This window comes from Melopsittacus undulatus, chromosome Z (assembly GCF_012275295.1).
Source record: "Melopsittacus undulatus isolate bMelUnd1 chromosome Z, bMelUnd1.mat.Z, whole genome shotgun sequence".
Taxonomy (NCBI): Eukaryota; Metazoa; Chordata; class Aves; order Psittaciformes; family Psittaculidae; genus Melopsittacus; species Melopsittacus undulatus.
Window position 1 is genome coordinate 1847910 of NC_047557.1, and position 17526 is coordinate 1865435.

Here is a 17526-nt window from a genome sequence, read left to right on the forward strand (position 1 = left end):
AGCAGGAATAAAAGGATAAACTGCAAACCCAGTATTACAGACATTAAAAAAAAGGACAAACCAATTGCATTAGGCAACTTTGTTTGGAAGCTGTAATAAAAGTGTAGGTTTATGTTTTGGTTGCCAGTGCTACCAAGCGTTGTTTGTTTTCACTTCAAGAGTAACCATCAATTTAGCAAAAGCTTGTATAATCATTATCAAAATATTGAGACTTTTGTCACAGTTTTGAAATTGCTTTTAGCTCTGTGAGCTTTATTGGCATATGCATGGAAATATTAATTATTGCAAGTTTATTACCGACCATGCTCAAGGATTTCTAATAGTTACTTCTGTAGTGCATCTGTGCATGCATCAATCCCACTTACGGTCTTACTTTCTTCTTTTTGGGACACTGCAGAACAAGGAATATAAACTTCTGAATGAGCAGCTCTCAACGCTTACGTCAGCCCACTCCTCTGAGGTGGAAAAGCTGAAGAAAGAGCTGGTGTGGTATCAGCAGAGCCACCAGGGTGATGGCAACCAGCTTGTCAGCTTGCAAGAAGAGATGGAGCACCTCCAGCTGGAGCTTGAAAAGGCTCATCAGGAGAGGAAGGTCATGGAAGACAGCTACGTTAAGGAGAAAGACCTACTGAGAAAGGTAGGTCTGTCTGTCACATCTCGTGTAGGTCTCCTGCAGGTGGTTGTACCGAAGAAAGCTCGCTCCTTAAGCCCGAAAGGGAAAGTATTTGGGTTTTAGTTAAGATTTTTTCTCTTTGCCACTGAAACCCCCTGCAGTTTGCCCTGAAAACCTCTTTTAACCAGGTCATGGGGCAGCAAGGGCAGGTGGACATCCCCAAAGCAGCAATGACTCTGTCATGTCAGGAGGACACCCCATCTTGATGATTTTGGCTCTGCCAACATAGAAGAAACTCCCCAAACCCAGACCTGTCTGGAAATAAGGTCTCTTAGTCATACAGGCTGAACAGCAATTCGTCATGGCATGTAATGCAAAATACTATAGAAGGGTGTTGCTGATGCTGTAAATATTAGTAGGATGTCCTTCTTCAGCCCAGCCTGATCTGGAAAATGAGGGCTCAGTATCTGCCATGCAGTACATGGCCATTGCAGTTGGTCATAGTGGTTAGTGTTGTAGGCACATTGAAGAGTGTGACCTGTGTGGGGACCAATGCGTCCCTCCCAAGAAAAGGCTTTGCTCCAGCACAAGCTAGCATGGTTGTTCCAACCCTTTGTAGAGTTTGGAAGCTATGATGTAGACTAACCATTTTTAAATTTCTCTTCCTTCATGCAAACTCCTGTGCTTTCTGGTTTTCTAGAGGTGTAGATGATCCAACACTGCAATCATTGTACAAGAAAGACTTCAAAGTGTAGATGGTTTTGGGAATAGTAAAAATGGACCTTTTTCCCCAAATTTCTTGCTGGTCAGGTTCCTTCTGAGTAACCTTCACACCTGTTTTCATAACCTAAGGTACTAAGGTTTAGTTTCCTGCTGTGAATGCTTGCGACTGCTCAGTTTAAATCTGTGATCTTTCTTCTACATTTGACAATTGAAATTATCTTCTTTGATCCTGTTAGTGGAGAGAATTTAGGCCTTTTTTACTCAACACATTGTGCAGAAAAAGCTGTTTTTCAGCTACAGTAGTGCTTTGTGTCTGACAACCTGAAGAGAAGACACTTTTGGAGATTAAAAAACCCCAAAGGTCTGGGAATAGCTGTGGGTTTATTATGGTGGAAGACTGCTTGGATGGAGCTCTTCTAGGGCACATCCCCGGGGCAACCTCCCCTTGTGGATAAGGCCTCAGATGGTGGGTTTGGGTGAGAAGCTGTGGGGACTGTGTGGTCAGGATAACTTAATCTGATCAACAAGCACAGCTGAAATACATCTTTGGAAGTTCTTTTCAAGAGAGTGGTCAGCCTTTTACACGTGTTGTCTCCTGGCTGGATCAGGAAAAAAGCAATTGCTCTGCTCTTTGCACATGTATTGCACCCACACAGGATGCATGAAATTAGTGATTTTCTTCTCTCCAGCATCAAATGAGAAGATCCTTTTTGGCTCAGGGCTCAGTTCATTAGATGGCTGAGGCACAGGCTTTTAAAACCCTGAAAAGATGCTTTATTTTAAAGGTGAGGCATCTGGGGAAAAACTGTTTCTCTTTGTTCTTGTTTGCAAATCAGAAGAAAGGTTGATTTAATGACCGAAGGAATGCTTTCAAAAAGCCTGAAAGCAAAGCAAAAGCTTCCCCTTGTTGTAGAAGTGCCTACAGCATAACAAATACTGTGCACTCTACTGTTACAGCAAATGATTTCATTTTAAAATGTTTTTACTGAGCAGTGCAGGCTGCTGTTTCTGACGTCTTTCAATCATTGCCTTCAATTCCTTGTCAGTGGGAAGATAAAGACCTCTTTCCTTCCTAGAAACGATGGTTCAGCCAAAACACTTTCTAAGAAAAATTCTGATAAAGGTTTCTGAGTTCTCATAGCTGCCGAAAAGGTGGGGACTGTCATGAAACTGAATTTAGGTAAGAAGCACTTTATACCTTCAGTGTCAAGATTACACTGTGGCCATGGTTGTGATGGGATGGATTCATCCTGGAGGTGATACCTAAATTCATGAGACACTTTAGAGCCTGAAATGAGAGCCTTAATATCAATAACATGAGCTGGGGCTTCAGCTTCTGAAAATCCATATTAGCTATGATGATGTCACAAAAAAAAATCCTTTAATCTGTTCCTTATAGCTTTTCTCTCCAGCTCCTTAATTTTAGGATAGCTTTTCTTATCTGAATTTGAGATAAAGTTTAAAACATCAAATGTGGGTGAGTTCTAACTTCCGAGGGGTTTTGGTAGTACCTAGTCTTCGCACTTGGTGAGCTAGGATGACTCAGGCCTGGCCAGGAATTTTATTAGGAAAATCCTAAATGCCATTATCTTTCCTCACAAGATTAGGAGGGGACAAGAGCCAGGTCTCATGAGCAGGTGCTTCCAGTATAACACTGAAATAAGGGCTGAAGCCATTATGAGTGCTCACTGCTGAACATCTTCCATATAAATCCTTCAAAGCAGGTGCTGTTTGAAGCATCTTCAAAGATCTGTTTCCTATAGAAAGAAAAGTGAGAAGTACAAAAGGTACCAATGTAGGTACCAGAGATACAGAATTTGTGCTGATTGGCCACTGTGTAACCCACTCTGCCTGCCTCTACCTGTGTTCAGTGGAATGTTTTCATTCTCATTGGGTTTCTTTCAAACACAGGACAAATTTTGGATTCCAGCTAATTTCTGCTTCCTGTGGAAACAGGAACGTGATAAACAAGTCCAGTCACTGAAGATCATATCCTAAAACTATGTATACCCAACCTTTGGTCGCCTTCTATGATGGGGCTATGGAACTGATGGACAGGGGTAGAGCAAGTTGATAGTATCTACCTGGACATTTGTGCAAAGCATTCGACACTGTTCCACATGACATCCTTGTCTCTAAACTGGAGACACATCAATTTGATAGGTGGACCACTCTGTGGATAAAGAACTGGCTGGATGGCCACATGCAAAGAGTTGTGGTCAACGGTTCAAAGTCCGGCTGGAGACCAGTAATGAGTGATGTCCCTCAGGGATCAGTGTTGGGACCAGTCTTGTTTAATATCTTTGTCGCTGACATGGACAGTGGGATTGGGTGTGCCCTCAGCAAGTTTGCCGATGACACCAGGCTGTGTGGTTCTGTTGATACGCTAGAGGGAAGGAATGCCATCCAGAGGGACCTTGACACACCTGTGAGGTGAGCTGATGCCAACCTCATGAAGTTTAACCATGACAAGTGCAAGGTCCTACACCTGGGTCGGAGCAATCCCAGGCACAGCTACAGGTTGGGCAGAGAAGAGATTCAGAGCAGCCCTGCAGAGGAGGACTTGGGGATGTTGGTCAATGAGAAAATGAACATGAGCCAGCTTCAGTGTGCGCTTATAGCCCAGAAAGCAACTGTATCCTGGTCTGCATCAAAAGGAGTGTGACCAGCAGGTCAAAGGAGGTGATCCTGCCCCTCTACTCTGCTCTCGTGAGACCTCACTTGGAGCATTGTGTGCAGTTCTGGTGTCCTGAACATAAAAAGGACACGGAACTGTTGGAACAAGTCCAGAGGAGGCCACGAGGATGATCAGTGACTGGAGCACCTCCTGTATGAAGACAGGCTGAGAAAGTTGTGGCTGTTCAGCCTGGAGAAGAGAAGGCTGCGTGTAGACCTCATAGCAGCCTTCCAGTATCTGAAGGGGGCCTACAGGGATGCTGGGGAGGGACTATTCGTTAGGGACTGTCGACAGGACAAGGGGTAATGGGTTGAAACTTAAACAGCAGAGGTTTAGACTGGATATAAGGAAGAAATTCTTTACTGTGAGGGTGCTGAGGCACTGGAATGGGTTGCCCAGGGAGGTTGTGAATGCTCCATCACTGGCAGTTTTCAAGGGCAGGTTGGACAGAGCCTTGGGTGGCATGGTTTAGTGTGAAGTGTCCCTGCCCATGGCAGGGCCGCTGGGACTAGATGATCTTAAGGTCCTTGTGGCTCTCCTCTGGACTTGTTCCAACACCTCCATGTCCTTTTTATGTTGAGGACACCAGAACTGCACACAATACTCCAAGCGAGGTCTCACGAGAGCACAGTAGAGGGACGGGATCACCTCCTGCAACCTGCTGGTCACGCTCCTTTTGATGCAGCCCAGGATGTGTTTGGCTTTCTGGGCTGCAAGCACACACTGAAGCCAGCTCCTGTTCATTTTCTCATCAACCAACACCCCCAAGTCCTTGTCCTTGGGCTGCTCTGAATCTTTTCTCTGCCCAACCTGTAGCTTTATCTAGTGGTGACAACAAAATTATTATCCTTGGGCACAGAAAACTTTTATTATGGTGTGTACAGTGATGTTTATCTTTGGCATCTTGAGATTCTTCTGCTGTCTGTAGCTGTTTCCTAAGCTGTGGCTAGAGGATGCAATGGAGCAGGCAGAGGTAATGACATTATACTGGGATGATATGTCAGTTTGTTCTCCTACCTGACAGCAGCAGAACCATCCTGCTTAACTGTAGCAGCATATTTCACTTGTTAACTGGATGTTTTTGTGTTGAATACATTGAAATTCCTGAGGATGAACAGAATTACAGGATCGGTTGTTCTCAGCATCAGCACAGCCTTGTAGTTGTGACAAATTGCTTTGCTTCCCTTCGTTTTTAATAAAGGGATACTAAAAAAAAACCCTGCATTTTTTAAAAAAAAAACATCTGCATTTTTCAGGATTTAGTTTCTGTTTTCATTATTTTCTTGTATTAATTGCTATATATGCTCCCGTTCTATTACCAAAGGCCCTGGTACATGCTGTGCATCACTGTGCTTGAGGTTTTGTAGTAGCATGAGGCACTTTAGTGACTGTTACTTGAACTGCATACAGTACACATGAAGTTAAAAAAGCCTGAATTATTTAGTTTTAATGCCCAGATTCACTGTGTCCATCTTATGTAATTAAGTCCTACATTGCTTGAAACAATCAGCAGATGTTCAGCCCCCCCAACTGCAACCAGTTCTATGACTTGAAGTTAATGATGAAGTCCATTGAGAAGTGGAAATAAACGTCTGGTTTACTGTCTTGATCACTTATAAGCATTTCACTCCTGTAAATCCTGGTCACCAATTTCAGTATTTTGTAAGATTATGCTGAAAACATTAATTTAAGGGAGAAATGCACTCAGGAAAAGAAAAGTTAGTCCCTGTTATTGCAGTTCATTTCTTGTATACTTCAACTCCTCATATGCTTTGCCAGTTATCCTTTGTACAAGGAGGTGGATCTTTTAAACAGCAAAGAAGGCCTGAACAAAGCTGTTTGGCTCCAGCCAGGTGAAATGTAATCCCTTTGCAGAGGCTCTGACCTGCAGTAAGTTTCTGGCCTGCAGTAAGTAAGATTCTTTGCCTTGTTTCGTAGCGCATATCCGAATTAGAAGAAGAAAATGCTTTCCTGAAGCAGGAAAAAGAGGAGCTTAACAGCAGGATCCTGTGTCAATCTGAAGGTAAGAAAAAAATTCTTATAGTATTATAATACCTCTACTAAATGAGGAACTCCATTGTTCTCCCCATAACTTGTTTTTTTTTCTATGTGTTTTTCTGCCTTAAAAAGTGCTAATCTTCTCTCAGCCCTTTCCTGGTGTTTTTTGTCATTGTTTTGTTGTGCAGGTAGTTCAGTTTGTGCTGTCCTACTGGTGGGTGGCAAAACACAGGCTGGTTTAATTGGTGAAATAATATTGAATAAAGTACCTAAAAAGGCTTTTTAGTTTGGTTATATTGCAGCATTTACTGTGGGTGATGTGGGAGGCAGCAAGGCTGCTGGGGTGGAGGGCAGAATATAACAGAATCCAAGATTGATGAAAAAAGGATCCACGGAACAGCACAGTTAACAAGATTGAGCTGTGACAAAGAGTTTCTCTAATGTGATGGGACTCCGTGAGTGTTTTTAAAGCAGAGACCCACATGGTGAGATGTACTCAGAGGAAAACAGTCTGGGAAAATCCCAATACACAGAAGAAACTCCCATGAATGTATTGAGATTTTTTACTTTTTATAACAATTTTCAGCTTTGATTTTATTGCAGAATTTACAAAGAGCATCATGCATCATTCTGTGGCTGTATCTATCATTGCCTCAGTACTTATGAAGTATCTTCTGCTTTCAGCCTGATGCAAAATAAAGGAATGAATGTGTTAAAAAGAAATTTGCTGCAAGTATTTCTTCACCTCTTAAAGGATGCTTTCAGAGCATCAAATCCTGGGGAAAGCAGGTGAAGGGAGTTTGGTGTTCAGCCATCTTAAAATGATATATCAAGTATATTTGCCTTGTTTCTCAGAAAGAGGGACCAGATTTGTTTCCAAAAAGGAGTTCTTGGCAAATAAATGAATTTATTTAGATGTAAAATACTTTCACCCCCCAGCGTCTTACCACGGTAAATGGTTGATGATGACAAGAGAAAGAGATCCTGCTGTTGATGTGGTGGTGCGGAGCAGGCAAAGAAGTCTTTAAGTGCAGCAAGTACTACTTCTTAAATATGATTGAATTCCATACTGAGCTGGTCTTTAACTGAGTGGGTTTATGGCTGGTCCATGGGAACTGAAGCTGAAATGGTTCAGTGTAATTAGATCTGATGGTTTGTAGGTGCTGGAGAGTTTTCTTGAATGCAAATGGCAGAGGACTCTGCCCTCTGAGCAGAAGACCTCAAGCTGTTCCAAATAGCAAGGAGACAGATATAGATATTGCAACGGTCACTAAATATTAGAGAATCCCAGACTGGTTTGGGTTGAACGGAACTTAAAGCTCCTCCAGTTCCAACCCCCTGCCATGGGCAGGGACACCTTCCACTGGAGCAGCTTGCTCCAAACCCCTGTGTCCAACCTGGCCTTGAGCACTGCCAGGGATGGGGCAGCCACAGCTTCTCTGGGCACCCTGTGCCAAAGCCTCAGAACCCTCACAGGGAAGAATCCTTGTATTTTAAATACTCTTGGCAGAGAGTATTTTGTTAATTAGTCATTGTTACTGCACATATTTACAAGAAGTTAATTTTGGAGATGAAGATCACAATTAGTTTGTTTTTTTTCCTTCTTATTGTAAAGATGAATTTGCACAAAACACAGTTGAGGAAAACATCCAGGTGAAGAAAGAGCTGGAAGAAGAGAGATCTCGTTATCAGAACCTGGTAAAAGAGTATTCAAGGCTGGAGCAGAGATATGACAACTTGAGGGATGAAATTACTATTATAAAGGTAACAAAACTGAAATTATCCTTATTCTTTTATGTCCTGGTCCTGATATTGGTGGCTGGATAATGTGACTTACTAGAACTTACTACTAGAACTGACATTATTGTGCAGTTTGTGTTTGATATTTCTAAGACTGAACTTCTACACTGAAGCCAAACCATGTGTGCCTTGAAGAAGGAGTCTAATCATTCACACTTCTCTCTTAAGTGATTAGAGATCTCTATGAATCTCAAAAGCTAATTCATGCTTCTTGTTTTGCTTTTTGTTTCAGTGATGTTCATGTGTAGGTGTTGGGTTAAAGACAAAACAAAAATTCCAGCAACATGGCTTCAGAATTTCAAAAGCTAACATTTTTTTGATTCAGTTTTGCTGAACTGTTGAGAAAGTGTTGAAAATTAGAGAACAGTGCTGCTCGATTAGGTGGATGGTTGAGCATTTAAAGAAAGCCCTGGAGCATGCTGTGAACAGCATAATCCTGAGCTCAGATTTGCATGTTCACACATAGTGTGCAGTTGGTGTCATGAAGAGCCTTTAATACAAGAAGGGTTTTTAAACTGATCTTTGGTATCACTTCGTATTTTAAACTATTCTCTTATGTTAATGTGAATATTATGGTAGGGCATAAGAACTAGAAAATGGAATTTGCTATAAGGTGGCATTCAAGCCTTTTCTAAGGGTAACCTTAATATATAGACAAATGTTTGCTCTAAGAAACAATGCTTCATGAAGAATCCTTCCTTAAGCCCTGAATGCTTTATGTATCTGCATTGCTCCTTGGCAGCAGGCACCTGGGCACAGAAGAAACCCATCCAACCAGAGCAGTTTGGAGTCCGATTCCAATTACCCATCCATCTCAACCTCTGAGATAGGAGACACCGAAGATGTAATGCCACAGGTGGAGGTACAGTAAATCAGGCAGGCTCAGGGGGAGGAGGAGAGCCTTGATTGACATGGATCTTGGAGCACGTAGGAGGAATGCAGGTTGGACTGTAAGGTGTGATGGATGAAATTGATTTTGCATTACGGAATTGCATCGTTAATTGTGTGAGAGGGATTGCAGGGTTGCAGTGCAATGGCAAATGCTTAATTGTTTGTAGCATCAGGCTTAAATGGGGCTCTAAAATGATAGTGTTGCCTTTTGGTAATACCAGCTTAAAGACTGATGAAAATTCATCAGTGTGGTCAGCATTGCTGCATGGAATTATTCCCAGCACTGATGGCAATGGCTGTATAGTGATCCTTCTCTGCAAGGATGCCAGACCTCATTATGCCCTTGCTCTGAGTGTTTTCAATCCAGTGCATCTTCACAGGTGTTTGCTGGCCAGCATAGTCCCTTTAATCAACAGTCTCTTAATGCAGAAAAAAGCAGCATAAATTATTCTCTAGCTATTAAGAATCACATGGGAAAGGGAAGTGTGTGTTTTGCTTACATTTCCGGGAATAAGCTGCATTTTAGACTCCACTTTCATGACAGAAGAGCATGTATGGATGATGAACGTTCCTAGAATCGGCCACCTCACTGGCAGGACCCTATTTTGTGTCTGTATATACTGGGTCTGCAGAATCCCCCACTTCCCTTTGCTGCCTGCTGTGTTATGTTGCTTTAGTATTTCTGGACTGGTCTGAAAGCATTTGCTGAAGTCAAAATAATCAGTGTTGACCATGCTCTAATATAAAGTATTCCAGGTGAAGCCAACTGAAAAACAATTAATGAATACTTGGCCAGAAGGGACTCAGCAGGGTGTTTTTAATGTTCTTAGCTGTGGCCCCAGTCAGCTCACTGATCTATTGGGCTGCTAAACATTCAGTGATTTATTAAACAAGTTGACTGTTTATTGACATTAAAATAGGTGTTCAAAATGGAGGTTTGGTCTTTGAAAGTACACCCCTTTCTTGGGGTGCTCCTGTTGTTGTCTGTGGCTGGGGTCTCTGCTGATGTACAGTCAGGATGTATCTGGACTGTGTGTGGTTATACAGCTTGACTGAGGTCTCTTCTTCCACTCTCTTGTTGCTTTCCAGGAGGTTGGGATGGAAGAAGCAGCCATGGACATGACCCTCTTCCTGAAGCTACAGAAGCGAGTGAGGGAGCTCGAGCAGGAGAGGAAGAAGCTGCAAACCCAACTGGAGAAAAAGGAGGATGAGAGCAAGAAGCCCCAGGTAAGGGATAAACTTTCACTGATACTAGTATTTCATGTTGGTATCTGGCTTTCCTTGACTGCCTGAGGGAGCACAATGTAGGGTTTGGGGCTTGAGCATGACAATAATTCCGCAGGCAGCCCTGGAAATTGGCATATGGTAAGTGATACTGAAGAGGGAGTGGAGTGAAGACACTGTGTGTGACAATGCTTGTAATCTCTGCAGGTGCTGGAACGTGAAGGTGCCATGTACAGACAAACAAACTTGCAGCTGATAAACAAGGGTTGTAAAGTGAGAGAATTTTTCACCAAAATATGTGTGATTAGAGCCTCCTAACCTCCATACTATTTAGTTAAAAAGTTGAAACTTGTATTACTGTGAATGGGCCTGAACAGATACAAGAGTCTCAGGGCATGGGACCTGAAAAAAACACTGCTTTATGAGCAGTCCAGAGGAGGCCACGGAGCTGCTGCGAGGGCTGGAGCAGCTCTGCTCTGGAGCCAGGCTGAGAGAGCTGGGCTGGGGCAGCCTGGACAAGAGAAGGCTCCTGAAGGGGACACCTGAGAGCAGCTCCAGTGCCTAAAGGGGCTGCAGGAAAGCTGGAGAGGGGCCTGGGACAAGGGCCTGTAGGGACAGGACAAGGGGAATGGCTTGAACCTGCCAGAACAGGGGAGACTGAGCTGAGCTCTTAGGCAGAAGCTCTTCCCTGTGAGGATGCTGAGGCGCTGGCACAGGGTGCCCAGAGCAGCTGTGGCTGCCCCATCCCTGGCAGTGTTCAAGGCCAGGTTGGACTCAGAGGCTTGGAGCAGCTGCTCCAGTGGAAGGTGTCCCTGCCCATGGCAGGGGTTGGAGGTGGAGGAGCTTTAAGGTCTGTTCAACTCAAACCATTGCATGACTTGATGATTAGTTAGTATGTGGTTTCACGAGTCAGAACAACATGATAAGGGTTTCCTTTTGATGAACTATCCTCATTATAATCTGATTTCAATACAAAAAACTCACACCCACAGATCAAAAGACCCTTGCTCAAGAAGACTCTTCCCTGAGCATGTGTAGTAAAGCAGTTTTTAAGTAACTTTATGCAAATTACTTGACCATTGGTGGAAGGTGGGATGATTAGTGGGAGCTACTGATCTGAATTAAATTATATGAGTATGTAGAATAAGTGGTGGAATTAGAGAAGACTTCATCCTAACTACTGGGCTCAGCTGACAGGCTTCACCTGTCCTCTCCTCCCCATAGGGACACCTGTTGGGTAAGAGCTATACTCTGTGCATTTAATGACTGCTTTTTAGGTGGCTTAATATGTTATTTTCACAATTGTATATTATATTGTCAGTGTCAACCTTCAAACCTTAAGTGTCACAAAATTATCTAGTAGAAATTCTCAGCTGAAATGTATTTTGTGTGAGTTACCAGAGATTTAAAATTGGCTGAAAATTTAACTTAGAAATTTTAACTTGATGGATGAATCTGTTCCTATGTACACTGACTAGGATGGTCAAATTGCCCTCAGATACATGCAGGGCACTGTGCAGGGCTCTGACACTAAGGCAAAGGCCCTGATACCCCACATCTCCAACAGCCCTTGCTTTCAGTCCATTTGAGTTATTCAAGCATTTCTTTGCAGTCCTGGCTTCCCTTCTACCCAGCAGTGTGTGGTGTGAGCTGATAAGCACTTCATAGACATGCCAGTCAGCGTTCTGTCCTCAGTTTTGTATTGTTATGATCTGTGTAGTTTGGTGGGTTTTGTGGGGTTTCTTTTACTCCAGTAATTATAAGAATGTAGCTGAAAAAATGGTGTAGTAAATCAGAAACAGCAAGACTGATGTCAGAAGAATGGGTTTTCCTATTGCAGGGCAGGGATATTCCTTCAATATATAATCTTCCTTGTGGGGGAAAAAAACCAACCCCAAACCCACAGACTGGTTTGTGTTGGAAGGGACCTTAACGCTCATCCAGTTCCACCCACCTGCCACACCTTCCACTAGACCAGATTGCTCCAAGCCCTGTACAACCTGGTTTTCTTCCTATGTATTCCTATAGTTTGGGTCATTTGCTTGGAAGCAGTTTACAAACCAGATATTAATAAAAATCAAGATTCCTAGCAGCCTAATGGTAACTTAAGAGGCAGGAGTCCATTCAGGCTTGTAACTGGAGCCTGAAAACACAGCTTTCTAGTTTCAGTGAACTGATGTTTGGCACAGGAGACTTTTAATAGCAGATCTCTTGTATAGATTTAACCCTGCCGTCTGTAACTCAGACTCTGTGGCTTGATCAGATGCCAGAGTATGCGTTATTATGCACCTAATGAAACAGCAGTGCTGTTTGCATGATGTCTTAAAGCAGTAAAGATGCTCTTACATGAAATGCTGAGCAAATGCCATGACTCTTTTGTTTCATATTTGTAATTTCTGGGGCTTCTGTTGCTGTGTTTGGGAAGTATTTTGTTACCCTCTGGTCTGAGACCTATGGATCTTTTGACAAATACAATAAGGGACCAAATGCAATCATCAGCAGTAACTATTCGCTTCAGCAGATATTCTTACTGATCACCTCTGGCAGTTTGCTGGAAACATGAAACAGGAGACTGCCCCAGCACCTCTCCTTAGTACAGAGGCAGATTAAAAACCTGTTCTCCAGCTGCTACGTTAAAGATCATTCCCCTAATGATTGTCATTGTTTGAAAGCTGCAGTGAGCCACAGTTGTCAAGATGTTAATGAGAGATTAATCCATTTTCTCTTCAAGTGGCTCCTGCCCCACTACATGTTGCTGGGACTCTGTGAAATGGCAATTAATAACATCATTATGGTTGAGCTAGCCTGCAGCCCTGTGGCAGCTGTTGATGGAGACTTGCCTAGCCATCCTGTGCTGTAAGCCAGTACCTCTGGCTGCTTTTAAATATAAACTTATCTCTTTAATCCACATAGGTAACTGAAGTGAAGACTGAAGTGACTTCAGAGCACGAGGATTTTGCATATAACAGTCTGAAGGTGAGTGAGAAGCTCATGCTGGCTCCAACAGCCCTAACAAATTGTCTGAATGTGTTAATAACCTGGCTCTGTCTATTTGACATGCAGTTGGAAAACTGCAGCTCTCCATCAGCTCCTGGGCCTGGGGTAGGCTCACAGATGTTTCTCTGCAGCAATATCTGCTGGTCTGCTTGTTCTGAGTCATCCATGGCAGTAACAAGCCCATTTATGGCAAAAGGTGCTTCTTCCACTGCACATATTCCCACTGGGACTTTCTTCGGTTTCCTTTGACACGACACTGCAGTAGGTATGAACTATTGCAGCTGAAGACCAACATGATTTGTGTTCCAGGCTCCAACTCCACTTCTTGTCTGATTTACTTACATTCCCAAGGTGCCACTCATGTCAAAACCAAATAAGTCTGCATTGATTACAGTAACAGTCTCCATCTCCCAGCAGAAGGGACCTCAAAGCTCATCCCATTCCAATCCCTGCCATGGGCAGGGACACCTTCCACTGGAGCAGCTTGCTCCAAGCCCGAGTCCAACCTGGCCTTGAGCACTGCCAGGGATGGGGCAGCCACAGCTTCTCTGGGCACCCTGTGCCAGCGCCTCAGCACCCTCACAGGAAAAAACTTCTGCCTAAGAGCTCATCAAAATCTAGTCTTCACAGTTATTACCTTACTGTACAATTTGTCTTGTCCCCAAGTGCTAAATCCTTACAGATCTGCCTCAATCATTTTCTCCTTACAACATACAGAGTGACTAAAACCTTCTAGGCTCCTACTGTGACTTGTGCGGCTTGTGTCCTTCTTTAACTGTTCCCAAATACTTCTGGTCTTGACTGTTTAGCCAATTCCTAAGTCTTCTTATCCTCAGAAAACTGAAAGAAAATTCTTATATTCTAGGATAGGCTCTACAAGGGATTATTTATTTATTTATTTTTTAGTATAGTAATGATGAAGAGCCAGTTTTGGGGTGAGTTAAAGGTATTTCTGAGTCTTGTTCAGTACTCTGTGACCTGAGTCTTCACTGGTTTCTGTTCACTTCTGGGTCCCAGTCAGGATATTTTGACATGCACAGCCCCTTGAGTGGTACAACACAAGGTGTAGGTGTTAGTGGATAGCTTTGTAAGCTTGTTTTTTGCAACCAGCACATGATTTGCTAGTTCATACATGTATACTGTCATCTAGCATGTTTCTTTTCGTAACACTGCAAAGAAATGTAAGAAACGTGGTCTAATACTGGTATATTTACAGAAGGCATAAATTCTGCATCCTTTGCAATAGATAAATACGGTTTTCAGTAGATGCTGTCCCAGAATATGCCCACCAGGTATTTGGTTAGCCATGATGAAGGGCTGGAGGAAGGTGAATGTCTCCTGGGAGATACATTTCTGAGTAACACCTATACCACAAAAAGTTCCCCAGAAAAGAATGTATTTTCTGGTTTTTTTTTTTCAGGCTGGGAAAGTAGGAATGGGAATGAAAGTACTTTGCCCTGACTCTGTGTTCCTAGCAGGAGTGCAATGCATAGTTGAAGACCTTCTCACTCTTCGCATAGCTGGGATGTTTGTTTCATCCCTTAGATTTGGAAGCTCATCATAAAATAAACTTCTAGAGGACTTTATTTTCTTTTCCCATTGAGTACCAGCAATAGAAGATAGGGAAAAATTCTGCCATGGCAGTGCTAACCTCTGTTTTACGTGGGCTCATATTTCATCCTGCAAGACTGTAAAAGCCCCTCCCTAAAGAGTGAGGCTGTTCCCATCTCCGTTAGTGCTTGGGTACCCCTTTCACACCTCCATAATTCTGTACTTGTTGGGACAAGTGTAAGTTCGTGTTCTGGATGTTCTGACTGTATAATTTGTCAAATAAATAGGTGTACTGGACGGTACTGAAGAAAAAGTACAAGTAAAAATCTCTCTTTCCACATTCAAAGCTTTTTATTCTATCTTCTATTCTGCCATCACTGATGCTGATGCAAAAAAGTGTATGGGCAGGGGACAGTGGATGTCTTGCCCATGTCTCTATATATATTTTATTATTACTCCATGAAATCCAGTGAGAAAGGAGTAGGGGATAGATTTAAATGTAACCTCTGAATGGAGCCCAGAACATCAGCTCTTGGAGAAGGGTTGTTGATTACTGCTTTCTTTCCTGATCTTCCTGGCTTCGCTTCTAGCCAGAGCACAGCTTGATACGACCAGTCCCTGGTGTTAGCAGTGTGGCTGACCCATTTTTTAATAAAAAAAGAGAAAGAAGAAGGGAAAAAGGAGGAGGAGGAGGGGGAAGAAAAAGAAAAGCAGGGGGTTTATCACGCAAATAACAAAAATCACAGAAACTATTTGTGTAGAAAAGCATGTAATTGCTTTCATCTTACCCTTAACTTGTCTCTGGGCTTGATTAGAAAAGGGTGGAAAGCAAGCTGATGTTTAGCCACATAGCAAGAAGAGTTAAACCCAGTGTGGTATCAATTTCCCACAGCGCACACACTTTCTATGCTCTTGTTTTAAAACAGTTACAGAAAAGCCATTGTCTCATACACTCCCTCTGCTGAGCTGTGATTAATGTGGCTGTGGAGGAATTTCTGGATCTAATGCATTTCTTGCTCTTTTTCTTTCTGTGTGTTTTCTTTTTTTTAATGACAGATGGTATAAAAGTACCTAAATATGCTCTGTTACTGATTATGTTGGTTCAGCTAGGAATATACCGGCTGTCCAGATGCCAGATCAGCTATTCTGTTCACACCTCTGCTGTGATAAGGCATGCTATTTATAATTTGTAAGGATTTATAATTGTAACACCCGTTTCCTATGGAAACGAGGTTTACACAGCTGTGCTAACTACACATTGTATAAATTGTACAAATTGGTCCCATCCCCCTATCCCCAGCCATGTTTTGGAGTCATTAGCTCACCTCCGCCAAAGCCCATAATGAAGCAGATATCCCATAGATAAAGAGGGATTGCGTGAGAAAGGTGTAGAAAGGGTCATAGAATTATAGAATAGTTAGGGTTGGAAAGAACCTTAAGATCATCCAGTTCCAACCCCCCTGCCATGGGCAGGGACACCTCACACTAAACCGTGTTACCCAAGGCTTCATCCAACTTGGCCTTGAGCACTGCCAGGGATAGAGCATTCACTACCTCCCTGGGCAACCCATTCCAGTGCCTCAGCACCCTTACAGTAAAGAATTTCTTCCTTATATCCAGTCTAAACCTCCCCTGTTTCAGTTTCAACCCGTTACCCCTTGTCCTATCACTACAGTCCCTAATGAATAGTCCCTCCCCAGCATCCCTGTAGGCCCCTCCAGGCTGAACAGCCCCAACTTTCTCAGCCTGTCTTCATACAGGAGGTGCTCCAGTCCCTTGATCATCCTCGTGGCCTCCTCTGGACTTGTTCCAACAGTTCCATGTCCTTTTTATGTTCAGGACACCAGAACTGCACACAATACTCCAGGTGAGGTCTCACAAGAGCAGAGTACAGGGGCAGGATCACCTCCTTTGACCTGCTGGTCGTGCTCCTTTTGATGCAGTCCAGGATAAGGTTGGCTTTCTGGGCTGTGAGCTCACACTGAAGCCGACTCATGTTCATTTTCTTATCAACCAACACCCCCAAGTCTTTCTCCTTGGGCTGCTCTGATTCTCTTCTGTGTCCAACCTGTAGCTGTGCCTGGGATTGCTCCGACCCAGGTGTAGGACCTTGCACTTGACATGGTTAAATTTTGTAAGTTTAGCATCAGCCCACCTCACAAGCGTGTCAAGGTCCCTCTGGATGGCATTCCTTCCCTCCAGTGTATCAACTGAACCACACAGCTTGGTGTCATCGGAAAACTTGCTGAGGGCACACTCAATCCCATTGTCCATGTCAGCGACAAAGATGTTAAACAAGAGCAGTCCCAACACCGATCCCTGAGGGACACCCCTAGTTACTGGTCTTCAGCCAGACATTGAGCCATTGACCACAACTCTTTGCGTGCAGCCATCCAGCCAGTTCTTTATCCACCGAGTGGTCCATTTATCAAAAGGTCAAAAAGCCTCAGGAGAGAGAAGCACTTGGATCTAAGTGGGGAAGGAGCTTGTGCTGTTGTAGACATAAGAAAATCCACATGGATGGAAGTCTGTCCCTTGGAAGGAGCTGACCCCAGATCAGTCAGACACCAGACTTTGTCTTTAGATGTCTTAGGGTTTGCTGTGTGGTAGCTGGATATGGATTCTATTGGGTTTTGGTGTGGTCTAAGATGTCTGGGTGCATGAGGGAGCCACACTGCAGCAGCTGGTGATGGAGGATCTGATGTAAAGAGAAGGTCGGTTGTTGGGATTTGGGCTGTGAGCAGGACCCCAGGAGCCTGTTTCCCTCCCTGTCTATGACTCTTAGCAAGAACTCCCCATCCACAGGAGCAGAGCTACTCTTGACCCAGCTGGGATGCTCCAGATAGGTTTTGGATGCTGGCTGAGAGCTGCCAGAGGTGGTGTTATCACCTGCAAACAAAGCTTCATGGTGAGATACTGAAATAGTCTGTCTTAGCTTTTATTCTTCTTTATTTTGCTGTCATGCAAAAACAAATAAGTTCTTCGATTTTCTCTGCAAACACGGTGAAGCTCGTTCATCGTTATTCAGGAGAAGCTGTTGGCGTCAAACTTG

The 17526-nt window shown here is 43.4% G+C and overlaps 1 protein-coding gene across 1 annotated transcript in view; it reads left to right on the forward strand.

Moving 5' to 3' along the window:
• MYO5B (myosin VB) overlaps positions 1-17526 on the forward strand; it is a 162870-nt gene that overhangs the window by 119011 nt on the left and 26333 nt on the right. The window contains exons 23-28 of the mRNA XM_005145400.3: positions 398-637; positions 5952-6036; positions 7627-7775; positions 8554-8673; positions 9792-9929; positions 12840-12902. Of these exons, the coding sequence (XP_005145457.2) occupies positions 398-637; positions 5952-6036; positions 7627-7775; positions 8554-8673; positions 9792-9929; positions 12840-12902 (795 nt within the window). The remainder of the gene's footprint in view (positions 1-397; positions 638-5951; positions 6037-7626; positions 7776-8553; positions 8674-9791; positions 9930-12839; positions 12903-17526) is intronic.